The sequence below is a fragment of the Hibiscus syriacus genome, unplaced genomic scaffold (assembly GCF_006381635.1).
Source record: "Hibiscus syriacus cultivar Baekdansim isolate YM2019G1 unplaced genomic scaffold, ASM638163v2 tig00112800_pilon, whole genome shotgun sequence".
In the NCBI taxonomy this organism is placed as follows: Eukaryota; Viridiplantae; Streptophyta; class Magnoliopsida; order Malvales; family Malvaceae; genus Hibiscus; species Hibiscus syriacus.
Window position 1 is genome coordinate 459,391 of NW_024063403.1, and position 16,081 is coordinate 475,471.

At 36.9% G+C, this 16,081-nt stretch overlaps 3 protein-coding genes across 3 annotated transcripts; all 3 read right to left on the reverse strand.

Moving 5' to 3' along the window:
- Window positions 1-79: 79 nt before the first annotated feature.
- LOC120183646 (protein PLASTID MOVEMENT IMPAIRED 1-RELATED 2-like) lies at window positions 80-3,885 on the reverse strand. The gene is made up of 4 exons (XM_039188314.1): window positions 3,661-3,885; window positions 2,833-3,587; window positions 1,344-2,769; window positions 80-1,248 (listed from the first exon to the last, which is right to left on the reverse strand). Exons 2-4 carry the CDS (start codon window positions 3,545-3,547, stop codon window positions 198-200), a joined length of 3,192 nt encoding a protein of 1,063 aa, XP_039044245.1. The 5' UTR covers window positions 3,548-3,587; window positions 3,661-3,885; the 3' UTR covers window positions 80-197.
- Window positions 3,886-4,269: 384 nt separating this feature from the next.
- LOC120183675 (protein phosphatase 2C 53-like) lies at window positions 4,270-7,347 on the reverse strand. Its single transcript, XM_039188338.1, has 5 exons — window positions 6,697-7,347; window positions 5,817-6,661; window positions 5,388-5,705; window positions 5,183-5,288; window positions 4,270-4,837 (listed from the first exon to the last, which is right to left on the reverse strand). Exons 2-5 carry the CDS (start codon window positions 6,546-6,548, stop codon window positions 4,503-4,505), a joined length of 1,491 nt encoding a protein of 496 aa, XP_039044269.1. The 5' UTR covers window positions 6,549-6,661; window positions 6,697-7,347; the 3' UTR covers window positions 4,270-4,502.
- Window positions 7,348-9,041: 1,694 nt separating this feature from the next.
- On the reverse strand, window positions 9,042-13,935 carry LOC120183674 (serine/threonine-protein kinase tricornered-like). Its single transcript, XM_039188337.1, has 12 exons — window positions 13,573-13,935; window positions 12,489-12,663; window positions 12,245-12,328; window positions 11,886-12,127; window positions 11,505-11,748; window positions 10,998-11,077; window positions 10,660-10,744; window positions 10,144-10,275; window positions 9,949-10,062; window positions 9,778-9,828; window positions 9,455-9,539; window positions 9,042-9,366 (listed from the first exon to the last, which is right to left on the reverse strand). The coding sequence occupies exons 1-12, from the start codon at window positions 13,713-13,715 to the stop codon at window positions 9,212-9,214; spliced, it is 1,590 nt and encodes a 529-aa protein (XP_039044268.1). The 5' UTR covers window positions 13,716-13,935; the 3' UTR covers window positions 9,042-9,211.
- Between the last annotated feature and the right edge of the window lie 2,146 nt (window positions 13,936-16,081).

Consider the following 16,081-nt stretch of genomic DNA (forward strand, 5'->3'; position numbering starts at 1 on the left):
GAAGGCAGAGAACTTTAGCTATGTCCTTCATTTATCAAATGGAGATGAAATGATTAAATTTTGAATGAATATTCAACTGTATATTGATTCTTATTGGACTATACAATCTTTGACAACTTTAGCTGCAGAAAAGTAGGCTGATACATGCATACATAGTAAACGGTCAAAATCCGCAATCTACACCCAAATTCGACAACTTAATTTAGGAAGATGACATTAGGGTTTCGATAATGTTGACCCGAATCTGCCAATCCTTTCGAACATGCACTTATTCCATCGACGTTCGAGGTTAGACTCCACAGCACGCTCCCGGCATGCGATTTTCTCATCACAGATGGGTAGAATTTTACAATTGCCTTTGACTTTGAAAATGTTTTCTTTTTGGAGTTAGCTGTGCCACTAGCAAGCATCCAGCGTGTCCCGGACTGTTGCTGTGCTTTGCTACCCCAAAGATGCTGCTTATCAGGCTCAGTATTTAACCCTGCAAGATGAACTTCGGTGATATCGAAAAATGGAGTACCTTCTTTTTTCCCTGCAGCTTCGGATTCAGGGTTCTCTTCTCGATCTCTTTGTGGCTCTAGAGCGACATGAGCTCGCTGTACTTGAATTAAAGCCATCATTGAAGTGCCAACCGGTTCATAGTTTCGAAAGGGATCTCTAAGCAACACCTTGACGGCTAGTGTCAAGTTATTCCCCAACAACCCGTGCTTTCTCCCAGATTCTTTACCCAAGTCGACATGTTTTATCGAATTTCCACTAACTGAATCAAGGCACTTGGCTTGATAAGCCTCAAGGATCTGGATCGTATGGTCACTAATATGGTCTCCGTCATCTATAACTCCACCGTCCAGCCGTAACCACTCATCCAATGTTATAACAAGGCTCATTAATCTATTGACAACATCTCTGAAATCAAGTGACTGTGAACTAGCAGCTCCCTTGAAACTGAGCAAATTACTCGATTTTGAATCCTTACCAACAGTAAACAGCACGTCGCTGGGGGACGAAGGACCGACACTTGAGGGTGCATCCTCGTCAGACATGCCACATTGAATTCTCAAACCCTCTAATGCGAGGGCTTCAATCCTATTCATGACTGATGGAACAAGGTTTTCCATAGATACACAACCTATAAGGCCTGAGCACGTTCTGTCACGATGAGTCCAGCAAAATTGAAACCCTTCGACTTCGTTTCCCTGATCGAGTGAATCCTGTTCACATAATAATTCTTGTTTCAACTTGCCCCACCTGTCAAATAAAGATTTTGAGTTGATCAAACAGGATAAAAAGAACAGTGAAAAAAAGAAAGAAATCGAGAAACTGAAAACAAGATTAACGCATACCGCTCTAGAACTACAGTTGTAGGTGCAGCTTCCAGTGCAACTTTTTGCAATGTTTTCCCAGTAATATCATCCAAAGGCATTAAATTGTTTACCTTCATGGATAGATTCTCAATTCCGAGTGAAGCCAAGTTTCGTAATATCTCCATAACATCGATGCCCAATCTTGCGGGAAATACAGCAGCTCTAGATACTTGCATGACCAGGTACCCAACATTTTTACAGTTTATGAAATGAGAAGGATTCATAGACCGCAGGACACCTCCATCCTTTGTCAGAATGAAATGTCCCAAGCCTTCTCCTAATGGAGGTAATTCGAGTCGTTCTGGTGAAAGTTCTATCGGGCTTCCAAATCCATCGCTTTGAACACATGGAGACCTTTGAAATGCATTCTCATCTAAGCCCCACTCACGCATCAAAGCTTCAGTCTCCAAGTACTCGAGCATTTTGACCGATCTTCTGTTTGCCAGCGACGGACTTTCCTTCTCCTCCTTCCTGGGTGGACTAACTGAAGAGAAAGCAAAATCATCATAACTAACCCCATGAAAAGGTCCAGGAGTTCCATCTTCTTCATCTTCTCCCCCAGCACCAAAATCTAAGATGAAATCACCAGAAGCTAGGGCTTCGGTCTCAAATTCTCTCAACAGACGCTCCCTAGGAGATTCAAGAGTATCGTCAGAATTCAAGCTAAATGGACCATGTTCAATTTCCAGCATCTTTAAGAAATCACTAGCCACAGTGTCAGCAATTTCATCCAAACTTCGTGATTTCTTTGTCGATTTGCTAGCCTTATCCATAAACTTTTCATTATCGATAAACTCGTCAAAAGCAGATGAAGATTCCGATACTGATGATTCTCTAATCAACAGGTCATGAAAATCTGACTCCAGCTCCATCAAACTCATTGGTTTAGAACATACACTCTTTTCTTGCATGCATCCATCGACACCAACCTCCTTCGTGCAAACTTCAGTGCAGTAGACATTTAAAACATGTTCTGCCTCCTCATCAATGTCAGTGTCACAATCTCTTAGGATCTCCTCCACATTGATAGTTTCAATGGCCGGACCATCAATACTCTGGATCTGATTAGCAGTTTGTTCAAGCTTAGACTGATCATTCTGACACATTTCTACACCCTTTTCAATTACAGAAAACTCGATGTTTTCATACTCATCTATAAATTCATCAAACTCGGAATCGGATATCGGTGGCTCCACATGCTCGGACAATTTATCCAAGCCTGAAACCCTGTGTAAGTTCCCTTCATTAAGTTTCTGATACAAAAAACTTATTGATTTGGAAAGTTCCAGTCCTAAATTCGGCAACAATTCAGAACCGAACTTTATATCAACAGATAGAGGCGACATGTAAGACACACGGTTCACATTAATTGGGAGAGTCCCCAAATTTTGAAGCATCCCATTCCCCTCTCTTGCTCTGTGTCCCATTGCACTTGAACCCTTCTCTGTTAGATTCATAAAACTCGATGTTTTTCCGCTCGATTCAACTAAATCATCCGCGGTTACCAAGAAACTGAAACTGACATTTAGAGTAGCACCTCTAGCCTTGCCAGAAAGTTCAAAGCTAGTAGTCCATTTACCTGCACGTTTCTCCCCAACTAAATCCTCAAAAGTAAGCGGTAACAGTCTCGTGAGATCAATCCAATCCTCTCCCATATTGTGCCCTGAAGCGCCAGCGACCGATGCATAGATTACGAAAAGCTCAACCTCGTACTTTGCTGAATTACGAGGACCACTTCTACTGCCAAGCACACAGCATCGAACCATTAACGTCTCTTCGAATTCAGCAATTCCATCGACAACACTCACTGCACGAGTGGACAATACTTCATCCTTCCCCTTCCAATGCACACACAAGCTCGAGTCGTTGAAATAGGCAGGCAAGCCTTCAATAGAGTGCACATGGAGAAAGAAACAAATATCGAACCGATGTCGCCTAATATGAGCTAATGTCTTAAAGGGATTCTTCCAATTCCACAACGAGGACGATGAAGATGAATTCTGCTTTGATTTTGATTCTGAAAGATGGGTTTTTCCAGCAGACTGAGATCTAACATTGGATGTGATGATCAAAGCATTCGATGAAGGTTTCTGCAAGTAAAGTGCTTTACTTATTTCCTCGATTTCGCGCAATAACCGAGTATTATTACAATCAGAAACCCCATCGTTCATCATTTTCTCCATTTTCAGATACACTTTCACAATCTCAATTTTCTACGGATATCTTCAACAACCCCACTTGAATCATTAAAACCCCGAATTAACCAAAAGAAAATTGTTTAAAAAAAGTTACTTACTTGAAATCTGATTCCCTTGTTCTCTGTCAGATCAAACAGTAAAACCAAAGCCTAGAACGATATCAGTAGCTCAGCTTTTTGACAAAAAACAAAGTAAAAAATTAATAAGACTTTTCTTTGAGGGCGATTGGAACTTGATAAAGGAAGCTGCTAGTTTTGCTGGGATTTTCTAGGGATCGTCAAAATTTTCTTTTATACAAATATTTTTCTCTGCATTTTCTAGGAAAAATAGAGGGGACAAACAAAAAAGAAGTCGATGCTTTTTGTCTTTGTTACAAACAGGTCATACTGTAGTTGGTGGTGGAGTTAAGATGTTCGGTTTAAACCTAAAAAGCCGGCTAAATCGACCGGTTCGGTTTAATTAGTTAAAACCGATTAAATTGACCTATTCGGTTTAATCAGTTTTAGTTTGTACGGTTTCAAAAGAAAAATCGACTTGTAGAAAATGTTTGACAATCCTGCATGGTTTCTGTTAAAGTTGAAACTATGGTGACCCTTGAATCGGCACACCAATGTTCCGGTAATCATACGACCAAGAACGCTCGTCGGATTATCGCCTGAATTCGCTAACTTTATATAAGCACCATGGACTGAAAGTCTGAAAAATGATACAGAACAAATGCCTCTCGGGGTGAATTTTTATTTTCTTTTTTGACCAGGAGGCACAATGAATACAATGTTCCATAATATCGAACTCGAAAAGCATGGCCTATTTCCTACGACACGGCCAATGAATTACGATACCCAGAACTCGAAACAACGGAGCTGTACCGGAAATACAATGGTGCGTGTTGCATGTTCTATAATGTACATACAAATGGGGAAAAGCTGGAGAAACTTAATCATGGCTTACTCTTGAATTTCCTTTGAGCTTTCAGGTCCAACACGAGTACCGTGATGTTGTCCTTGCTTCCTTTCTGGAGGGCTCGGTTCGAAAGGTATTCGGCTGCTGCTTGAGCCGCAGGGTCGATGGTTTCGCCCCTTTCTGAAGTCAGGGTTGCACCGTTCTTCTTGTGCCATTGAAGTATTCGTCTACGAGCCAGGTCACATGCTTCTTCGTTTGTCATAACATCCCATAGACCGTCACTGGCCAGAATGAGACATTCGTCTTCTTTCACTCTAGGGACAAACGTTACTTCTGGTTCTGGAATGATCCATGGCTTCAAATATCTATCACCTGTAACACCGAGAACGGTGATTCTCGTTTTTTTAATTATTCGAATCGTTTAATATGCATAAACACAGTGCACTTATGCCCCTAGAACACGTGCAACATTATCACCTTTTTCCCGACCCGACAAAAGGAGCTTATATTACCGAGCAAATAACCTTAATGCATGAAAAGAACGACACAGAGCACATGCATGGATGTTTATAATCTATTGCTCCCTTTAACATTCACCGATCGTCATTCGTTCATTCGAGGGATATAGAATAGCTGCATATTTTGAACAACTTATGCATATAGAAGTAATGAAAAAAGTTCGATTCAAATCAGGCTTAAAAAGTTCAGAAGACATACCAATGGACCTTGACATTGCAAGAACTCCAAAAACCCGATGTCCATTCCATTGAATAACCTTGCCTCCAGCTGCTTCGATCCTTTCATATTCGTCTTCTCGATTTGGCTACGAAATACGAACAGAATAAAAACAGAAGGGTATAAGTTCCCAACAGTTGATGAACAAATACAACAAGATACGAGGGTGAAATTCAAAATCTCTTACTTTATGATCGACGGACAAAGCCATGGGCTCTTTCCCACGACATAGAACTGCCCTCGAATCTCCACAGTTTGCTACAACGATATGAGAAGAACAAATGAGGGAAACAACAGCGGTAGAGCCAACTGTTTCTGGGGCAACAGGTTCATGACCATCTCGTCCTTCCACTTCGGCATCGACTTTAACAAAACAATTAGTGAATGCCTTTTTCCATAGCTCTTGGCAACTATCTGTTACATTTCCATTACTCCAACATTCTTTAGCAAACTCCATTTGCTCGGACAAAGCAGAGTGAAGACGATCTCGACAGTAGTTTGCTACCTGTATAACAGTAAACAACAATAAAGACATTCACTTCTAAACATCCCATACACTATTTTAATGGAAAGAAAACTTAACAGGAAAGGTATTAAAGGAAATCGTATAACAGACCTGTGAACCTCCATGACCGTCATAGACGCCAAAGAAATGAGCAGTCTGATGAGCAAAGCCCTTGCTCATGCCATTGAGTACCCTATCACCAATTAGCATTTCAATTGGAACCTTTACGAACCGAGGCACAGCAGCCACTGCATCTTCCATCTCGGGTCTCCTTCCACATATAGAAGTAAATCCCCAAAGAGGTACATATTCCACCTCAAACACGCTGCGTGGAACCGGAACTGCCATTTTAGTTTCTTCCTTTTGTAGAGTCAACTGAATAACACCTTCAGATAGTTTCTCTTCAGACTCATCTCCAGTCTGTTCCTTGAGGCTTACCGCCACAGCAATGGGATCACTTGCAACATCTGTAACAACACTCGACTCCACAAACTTAGTGGCTTTTGCAATAATGTCCAAACTGCAAATATTTTTCTCGATGCCTACACCAGAAGCGGCATCGAAACACAGAAAATCCTCTCTGCAAAAGCTACTAGTCTCACCTGCCACAGAATATGAACACGAGCTATCAAGGTGGCAAGTGCGATCGCCTTCCAATGACAAAGAATCTTCTTCCTCACTTTCTTGGGCTATATTATCATTACTAGCAATGTAACTATCTTTACAACTAGACACCATTACCACTTCTGATAGTGGCAACTCCATGCTACTTACTTTAGTCTCCATATCATCGCAATAGCAACCGACATCTTCATCGGTTAAAACGCCATTGGGATTTTCCATAAAAGCTTAAGTCTTGTGAATTGAGATGTCCATAGAATTATCAAAGCTTGAGTTTCCACAGAGTAAATTACCTAATCTAGATGGAAACTCCTCCATCAAAATTCCCTTCAACCCCCTTCACATATCACACTACTAATCAGTATTTAGCTAAACTGATGACAATGTCTTAATCAACTCAAAAGTGTCCAAAGAGGATTCAAGTTCAAGTTTAGTGAAAAGAAATGGGTTTTAGTCAGATCTGGTCAACTACAACTGGATCCAAACGTCCATTTGTGGAAATTACTACCCAAAAAAGTCTCTTTTCACCTTTGATTATGCTGGACGCCTGGACTCTTCTTTATTTGCATCCATGAACTAAAGTACATACATCAAGAAACAGAAAAAAAAACATAAACACACCCACACTACCAAGGATAGATCAAATTCAAAGCCAACCTTTTATCCCAAAACGCAAAAAGGAAAAGACTTGGAGAGAAAAAAGGGGTTCATGAGAAAGAACTCAAAGAAAAGTGATGTCCCAAGAATCACAAGAAAACCCTAAAAAGGAGAGTACCCTTCTTCACAAAGAGTTCCCAGGATCTGAGGCAACCCTTCTCAGCCTCTTGTAAATTTGTTTTCAGCTCGAATAATCGGGTAAAAATCATAATCAATAAGTGAAAACAAAAAGGAAGGAAAATGTAGAAACTTTAATAACAAAGGAATGACTACTACCTAGCTTTGCCAACTGTAGTAGAGTTCCTCTTTGCCAATCACTTTATGGTTGTTTTCAAGCAAGAAAGAAGCCTTTTTTAACATCCTTGATGAGACATGAAAAGATAGGGATCAAAGGTGTGGACTTCGCTTTGCTTAAGAAAAGGGCTCAAAATGATCAAACAATGAAGGGTTAAAAAGATTTTTTGTCCTCTTATTTATCAAAATAAGATCTTGATTTGTTCACATTCTTTTATACTTTATCTGCAATTCAATAATAGATAATATATGGATATTTTGAGACCAGAAAAATTTAAGGAAAAAAGAAAATTCATAGGAAAAGACAGACAGGGAGTGTGTCTGATGTGTGTAAAGAAAGGGTAAAAGAGGACAGTCTTGACATATGTCAAATCTTCTCCACCTTTCTCTTTACTTTAATGATGTTGATGATCATATTCGAAAATCGCATAAAATTTAATTATATAAATAATTATTTTATCACTCCATTGAAAGGCATGGATATTTTTATTTTATTTTATTTTATAATATTTTTTACCATCCCATGTCTAATGTTAAAAAGAGTCTCTGTCTAAATTATATAGTGTTTGCTTTCATGTGAAGAATGGAAGACATTTCAACTCTTTCCCTCACATGCAGAATAGATTTTTGAAGAAAAATATCGAAATTTAATTTATTAATTAATTAATTTAAATTAAATATTATAAAATTTAGCATTTAATTTTAATTTTATTTTATCTATCCCATCCAAACTCAAATTTCAACAAAAAAATATACATCTTATAAAATTAAGTCATGTCTAAACTTGTTAAATTTGGGTAATTTAATCATCTCTCACAACAACAACAATAAAATTCTATTCTCATATGTAATGAGGTAAAGGGAGGTAGGGTAGTAGGCTGCCCCAACTCCAGGTTGAGAGCAGCTTCCGTGGAAGACCTTCGACAATTAGAAAATTAAAAATAAAGATAAAATACAATACATGTATAAATAAATAAATACATAGTTGAACAGTCTTCTTATGCAGTCTTCTTATGTGAGAGTGTAATGGGAAGTATTCCTTGCAAATAAATCCATGCGGAAAAAAAAATCTCTGCATATAGACAAAAAACGTAAGACTCGACTAAATTTAAAAAGAGGAAACATGAAGAGAATGATACACAAAAGTCATCGATAGCAAACTACGAGAATGAATAAAAATCAAATTCATTTTAACCTAAATTAAGACAACACTAAATCGTTACCTTAGTTCTAAACCTTCATAGATTCCAAAGACAGAAACGTATAAATAAAAATCATAGAAATTACTAGAAAGACATTAGAAAGAAGACAGAGATGTTACATCATATGGTTGTGACCCACAATACTCGACTATTCTGGTCTTAAGTCTCCATAATTTCCTATCAGAGGTCATGTCATCGGTAAGGGCTAAATCCTTCAAATCAGATTTCAAGCAGTCTACCCACTTCTTCCTCGGTCGTCCTCTCCTTCTGACACCGTCAGCTATAATCGACTCTACCCTTCTGACTACATCCGACGGTTGTCGCCTAAGGACATGCCCAAATCACCGAAGTCTTCCCTCCCTCAATTTATCGGATACAAACACCAACCCCAAGGACATCCTAATTGCAGAGTTTGGTATCATATCCCACAGAGTCCGACCACATGTCCATCGAAGAGAACTGTGCTACCAATTAAAAATTTAGACCAGAAACTGCCACTAGTGAAGGCAAATTTTAACACAAGCCAACCTGGGCAGCCGGTGCATCCACAAACTCTCATCTAAACTTCTAAAACAACCTTTTTGGCTGAAAAAGGAGTTTCCCTTGTCCTGCCACTCGACCCGGAAACTGGTTTTCGAGACCTTTCTTAGATATTAATGTACATTTCGTTAAGTGGTTCCGGTAATCGGATGCCAGCCACTCCACAAGAACCGCAGGTCATGGAAGGTTACTTTATGGCAACATGGGATCACCTGCAGCATGCATCTGCATATCCGTTTCCTCGGCTGACCGCTTAGTAGGATAACCTACCTCTGAATCAATGGCAGGTCGTCCATTACTGTATATAGAATCGACGGATGGCTGCTCTGTTGATGGATTGTTGAAGTCTGCACATAGTTTAGAAATGTGGTGTCAAATTTTCTCTTTTCAAGTGGAGCAGAAAGTACCTTGACAACTATGAGACAAATTGCGTACCAACGAAATGGCGTATCCCTTTGACGGCATCGAAGTTCTTGTATGTATAGCCAACAAAACCTAAATCTTTGGGAGTTGAAAACATCTGCATAAAGGAATAAAGTTCCATGAGTGAACATTCGTAGCGTTTTCTGAGCAGAAAATAGAACACAAACTTCCTATTTTTTATGTTGCCGGAGTTTGACCCTTGGTCGCTAGAACAAAGAGTCTAGTCTCTTTACCAACAGACCGTATGTCTGTTGACGAATATAACACAAGCTCATCGCATACTAAAGAAATGTGCAAACAAAATAAGTTCACAGATAGCATCATTTGTTACAGACCTTCCGTGAGGATCCCGAGCTAGTTCTTGCTGATGGTGGAGGATCCAACTGCTGATAGTTCAACAAATAGTCAGATTATAGAAGTTAAAAGTACTATGAAGAAAGCGATTAGTATTCGGAATAAGAAAATATAAAGGTAATACAAGAAGGGGAGTTTTGAGTTATATATACTTCATCAAACTTTATAAAATTCTGAGTATCTAACTCCCCATTCACTTCAGGTTTAAATGAAGCCTCCATCTCATAGAGCTTATCCCACTCGATGTCTTTGAACCAAGGATGAGCCTGATAAAATTACATGTCAAACACCACAAGGAAGCAGAAATAGTCGGTAAGAAATAAGGTTTCAATGTATCGTAAACTTACTTTAATTTGATTTTCCCCTGCAGTAGCCAACCTGTGCTCAACATCGCAAAGCAATCGACATATAAGGTCCTTTGCGTCGTGACTTATCTTCGAATCTTCAGGAAATCTTAGGTGATTCCTCCAATGCACAATCTGACAGTAATTGGTGACCAAAATATCAGGAAAATGAACAACATCTCCATGATTACTGGAGGGAAATGTTCCTCTAAAACTTATGGAAGGAGAAGGGAGCAAGGAACAACAATAGTGCTAGTAGGACACCAAAGAACTTAATTACACTATACAAGCAAGCATTTGGCACAAATGGAGTAACAATAACATTGGTGCATATCAACGTGATATCGTATACGAAAAAGGTACATTACACATCTGGGACTTTTTCTGCATCGGAGCTAATTAGAAATAACAGTATAAATCACTAAAACGAAAGATTTTGTTTTATAACAGCCCAAACTAGAAAGCAGAAGTTAAAGATCAACTGGAGCAGAGAAAAATAAAGCAGGCAGAAGCATGTACCTTCCTGCATGTTGTAAGAGGATCATCAGAATAGAATGGTGGGTATCCAATTAGCATTTCGTACATTATTGCTCCTAGTGACCACCTAAAACAAGTCAACAGAAAAGGCTGCATTATTCATGTTATGGTAAGATAACTTCACAGAGAAACTGCAGTTAGTTTTCGGAATTAGTTAGCTCTCACTTTTGTTGTAGCAAGAAAATGATATGTTGTGAAGCTAGAAAAGTAGAACAGGTATGCATCATGCATGAAGGTGAAGCAAAAAAAAAAGGAGAATAAGTAGTAGATCTAATTGCAACCACGAGAGAGAGAGATGTCTGCAAATAAATTTAACTAACCAGTCGCATTCCATGCCATATCCTTTCTTCAGTAACACTTCGGGAGCTATGTAGTCAGGTGTTCCCACAGTTGAAAACGCCTTCAAAGTAAAACAAGAAAGATGGCAAAAATTGCTGGAAAACTTTGCAACTGAACCATGTCTTTCATGCCTTCATCTGATTTCATTACTACTTATGCAACTACTCAATTGTAAACATACCGGAAACTTTTCTAATCGAATAACAGTGTGGGTGTTTGTAAATCCTTTGCAAGGGAAAGAAACTTTAAAAATGCTTACAGTAATGATTTGTGACATTAGTTGCAGTTCACAAAGTCCAATATGTAATATTGAGGCATCAATTAAGAGCCAAAACTGAAACTTGGCACTGGAAACTTGAGAAAGGTTAATATAATATCTTAAAGGAACATCTCTAGGAGTTATGTCATTTAATTAATTAATACACTGGAATGTACTTTAAGAATGTTGCGTTAAAACAGTACAACTGTGAAGTAAATTGCATACATACCAACTTTCTTCTGTTCATTTGCCAATGCTGAAGCTGCTCACGAGGGCTTCTCCAATTGCTTTTATTGTCAGCATCGGGAATACATCCATCAACATCCATAGGTTCTGTTATATTTTCATCATCCATCTGCTTATTCTCATGGATTGCTGGTAAATTTGTGCAATCAATAGGCTTACAAAGGCCAAAATCTGATAACTTCACGTGTCCATTTTTATCCAGAAGAAGATTGTCAGGATTTATGTCTCTGAAAAGAAAATGAAAGTAAAGAAATAAGATGGGCGGTAAACCATAACTTGAACAACTATGAACAGAAATTGCCACATCTCCTTGCTTCAAAATGAATTAAGTAGACAACATAGTAGGGCAAGCTTAAATGTTAACCTGTGAATGTAATTATGTTTGTGAATAGACTCGATGGCCAAGATACTTTGAGCAATGTAAAATTTAGCCACATTTTCAGTTAAGGTATCCTTCCTCATCAGCAGAGTCATCATATCGCCACCGGGAAGATATTCCATGATCAAATACAAGTATTCAGCATCCTGAAATGAATAATAAAGTTTTACTATGCAGTGGCTTGCAACTTCTGCCAGCAAGTTCCTCTCCGCTCTAACATGTTCCACCTAAGGAGCCAAAGACACTAAATTAGATTAGCAGCACAACAAATATTTCCAATTTCAATAGAAAATTAAATGCTAGAAGCAAGGAACTAAATAACAGCTTCAAGTGTCCTTAATTACCTGCCCTTTCATAAGCATGTCCGATTTCTTTAACTTCTTCATTGCATAAATATTTCCAGATTTCTTCTCCCGGTACAGTCGAACCTGCAGAAAAAAGTGATCAATTAAAAAAAACCTCCAAACAGAAAATACATAAAAGGCAATATAAATCAGAAGCAGAAAACAACAATTTCAAATAAAAGAAACTATGAAGGCACTTGTATTGTTTGACTTTATAACAAGCATTTGCATTCTAAGTTCTAACCTCTCCATAGGCTCCCCTTCCAATAATAGTCAACGGATCAAAATCATCGACACAAATCTTGTGCCTTTTAAGTCTCATAAACTCTGTCTCTTTTCTCTCTAAATCCTTTATCAGATTGATATGTTCCTCCTCGGGCACACCTGAAGCAGCTAACTTTCTCTCCAAGACCCATCGTCTGCAACGATGAACTTAATTTATGTTATTAACTTGAAATCTGACCTATCAATTCCAAGCACAGAAATGCTGACAACATTTTGGATACATCAAGTTGAAGAAAAACAAAGTCGTTAGTAGGTTTTGATGTTGATATGCTAAAGATAACAATTCAATTACGAAAGCATATATTTTAACCTGCATGCTGCACAAAAAATGCATATCCTAAAACATTAATGAAGCATGAAATACACATACATCTATATTAGTCTCAGATTTTCCAAGATTCTAACTTTAATCGTTATGTTTTCTTCTATCCGAAGCACATGAGTAATACAAATGCCTTCGTTGTCGATGTGGGAGAGTGGTGGGGGTTGTTGAGAGTTGGGGCTTCCACAGAGAAAAGTAACAAGAGATAAAGAAAGCCATGCACTTACTAGTGTGTCAACTTTGCAAAGATAATTAAATCATGCACCAGATCATATATAATTAACCCTATAGTTTGTGAAAAAAATCAATAAAAATACACAAAAAATCTTTCTGTAGATACTTTGAAATCCCAATTTCCTAAAAATCCACCCCTGATTTGGGGAAAGCAGTTTCAATTACTCCAATTAAATGCTTCACTTCCTTGCAAAGAAACATGATTTAACACTTACACTCCCTACTAAGATACATACAAGACAAGAACCAAGCTCATCAGCTCAAAATTTAAATAGATAAATAAAGATTTTTTTTGAAGAAGTTATTGAAGTTAGGTTCAGCACTTCAGTTGACTAGAAATTTCATTGATTTCCACCAAAAAACAATTAACTAATCTATCATTCAAAGCTCCTATCTTTATTTTTTAGACTTTCTGAGCAACCAAACAAAGATCACAGATACTGCAAAAAAATTAAATAACTATCTAGAGGAGGAGCAAAAACGTTACCTTTCTTTGCGTTCTTGAATATTCTTCATATGAGCTCTATAATGATTCTCGATGAACTGTTTCGCCGCCGCCACCTTCTCCAGCGTCAAGCTTGATCCTAACACCTCCTCTCCACTACTCCCTTCTTCATCTATGCCCTCCATTTCCTCCCTATCTCTCTCTATATATATATATATATCCTATTCTAAGAGCTCTCACTTGAAAGGAAAAATTGAATTTTTTTTCATTTACTGTGCAGCCAACAAAGAGAGACGACTGAATAGAAAAACAGAGCTCCCTTTCAGTGATCTTCCTCTTTATCCTCCTCTACTTCCAATATCACGTAACTTCCAATACTTATGCCCAATCAAATTCATCCACGTGGCTGTCTTTTTGATGCTTCATTGAAGGTGTGTTCAGGGTGGTAATACTGAGACTGGGAGCAGCGAGAGTTTGGGTTTTCTAGTATTATATATATATAGGGTTAAATATGATAAAAATCCCTGTACTCTTTGTACATTTAAAATTTAATCATTTTACTTTTTTAAATTTAAAATTTTAAGTCTTCTTATTAATACTATTAAATTTGTTGATGTAACATTTTGAAATTTTTACCTCTCATTTTTTATCAGTTTTTTTAAATCAAATTCATTTTTTTTATTTTTGTGACATGTTTATATTCGAAATTGTTGAACGTTATGTAATAATACATGTACATTAGAACCTAAAGTTTCATTTCAAGAAGGACCAAAACCACAATTTTATACATCACATCAAATAAAATTTATAATAAACCCTTCTGTAGTATGATAAAGTATAAAAATAAAGTATATTAGAAGTTATTAGGTTGTGTTCAAATTAAACTCTCAAAAATGACACAATAACCATTACATGTATTAAATTTTTATAATTTTTATAATATTTATATGATTATTGTATTATAATTGGATAAATTATGCGTTTAATGCTTAAACTATCAACTTTAGTCCGTTTTAGTACCTAAACTTTCAATTTTTTAAAATCATACCTAAAGTTTACTTTTTGTTTCATTTTAATACTCCACCGTTAAAAACTTTAGTTTTTATTTCATTTTAATACCCTGTTCAATTAACGTTAAGTTTTGAAAAGATTGAAATTTAGGTACTAAAACGGGCAAAAACTGATAGTTTAGGTACTAAATGAGTTAAGTTTTAACAATTGAGTACTAAAATGAAAACTAAAAATTAGGTATGATTTTAAATAAATAAAAATTTAGATACTAAAACGAAACAAAACGATAATCTGAACGTTTTTGACATTAACCTAATACTTACCTTTATAATAAACATTAATCTAATACTAATAGCATGCATGGTGTAAAAGATTATGAGCAATGGCATCTCTAGCTTCCATGGAACTCACCGATCTCATATCATTTTCACCCGCCATTTCTTCTTCTTATTCTTCTTCATCTTCTTCATCTTCTTCATCATCCTCATCAACTAGCTCAAATCCCCATTGATCAGGCTCAAACCCATCACCTCTCATTTCACAAATATTATGCAGAACACAACAAGCTCCAACAACAACACTCAAATCCTGCAACTCGAAATCGCTATTATTTTCCTGCAAACAACGCCATCTCCCTTTCAATTTCATGAACGCTTCTTTAGCAACTCTCTGGATCTCACCGATCAGGGATTTAAATAGCATTCGGGACTGCGTTTTCGGTCGCGTCGCGTTTATCGCGGTTGCGGACATAACGGATGTCATCGTGGTCATTGTGGGTGTCGCGGTCGTAAATTTTTTTAAAATTCGCACAACTTATCCTAAAATATAATAATTATAATTATAATTTTAAAGAGTCGTCATTATTTAAAGAAATAAGACTAATAGCATAGAAAAAAACTCTAAAAAATGGTTGTTGAGTCTTTTATGCTATTCATTCAAAGTAGATTTTAAATGAAATCAACTTAATATTTTTTTAATTTTGGATAAAGCATACTAAAGAGTCTCTAAATTAGCACGAACCAACTTACCTACCTGATTAAAGGAATTTAGAGGTCATAGGTTCAAGCACCAACGGTATCACGAACCAACTTACCCCAATGGTTAAAGGAATCATTGTTGTTCCTAGAAGTCACGGGTTTAAACACCAACGATTGTGGCAGGATGATTGAGTATTTATTGTCAAATATTTGAGAGTATTTAAAATATATACTACTTTATAATCACATTAACTTTATTAAAAGATTCTCTAAATTATTCTCCGATAATTTTTTATCATTAACTTCTTAAAACTATAAAATAATTTTTTAATCTATCAAACTCTGAAAAAATAATCACTATTATACTAATATTACAAAATAATTATTAATTTTTAAAAGTTTATAAAATGATAATTAAATTTATCACATTTTATAATCATGGAAACACAACAAACACTTTATAATAATTTGATAATTTAATGAACGTTTTGTATCTTTTGAAAGTTTTATGACCAAAAAGATCATCTGCATATAGTTTAGGGACCCCTGGTGTATTTTACCCT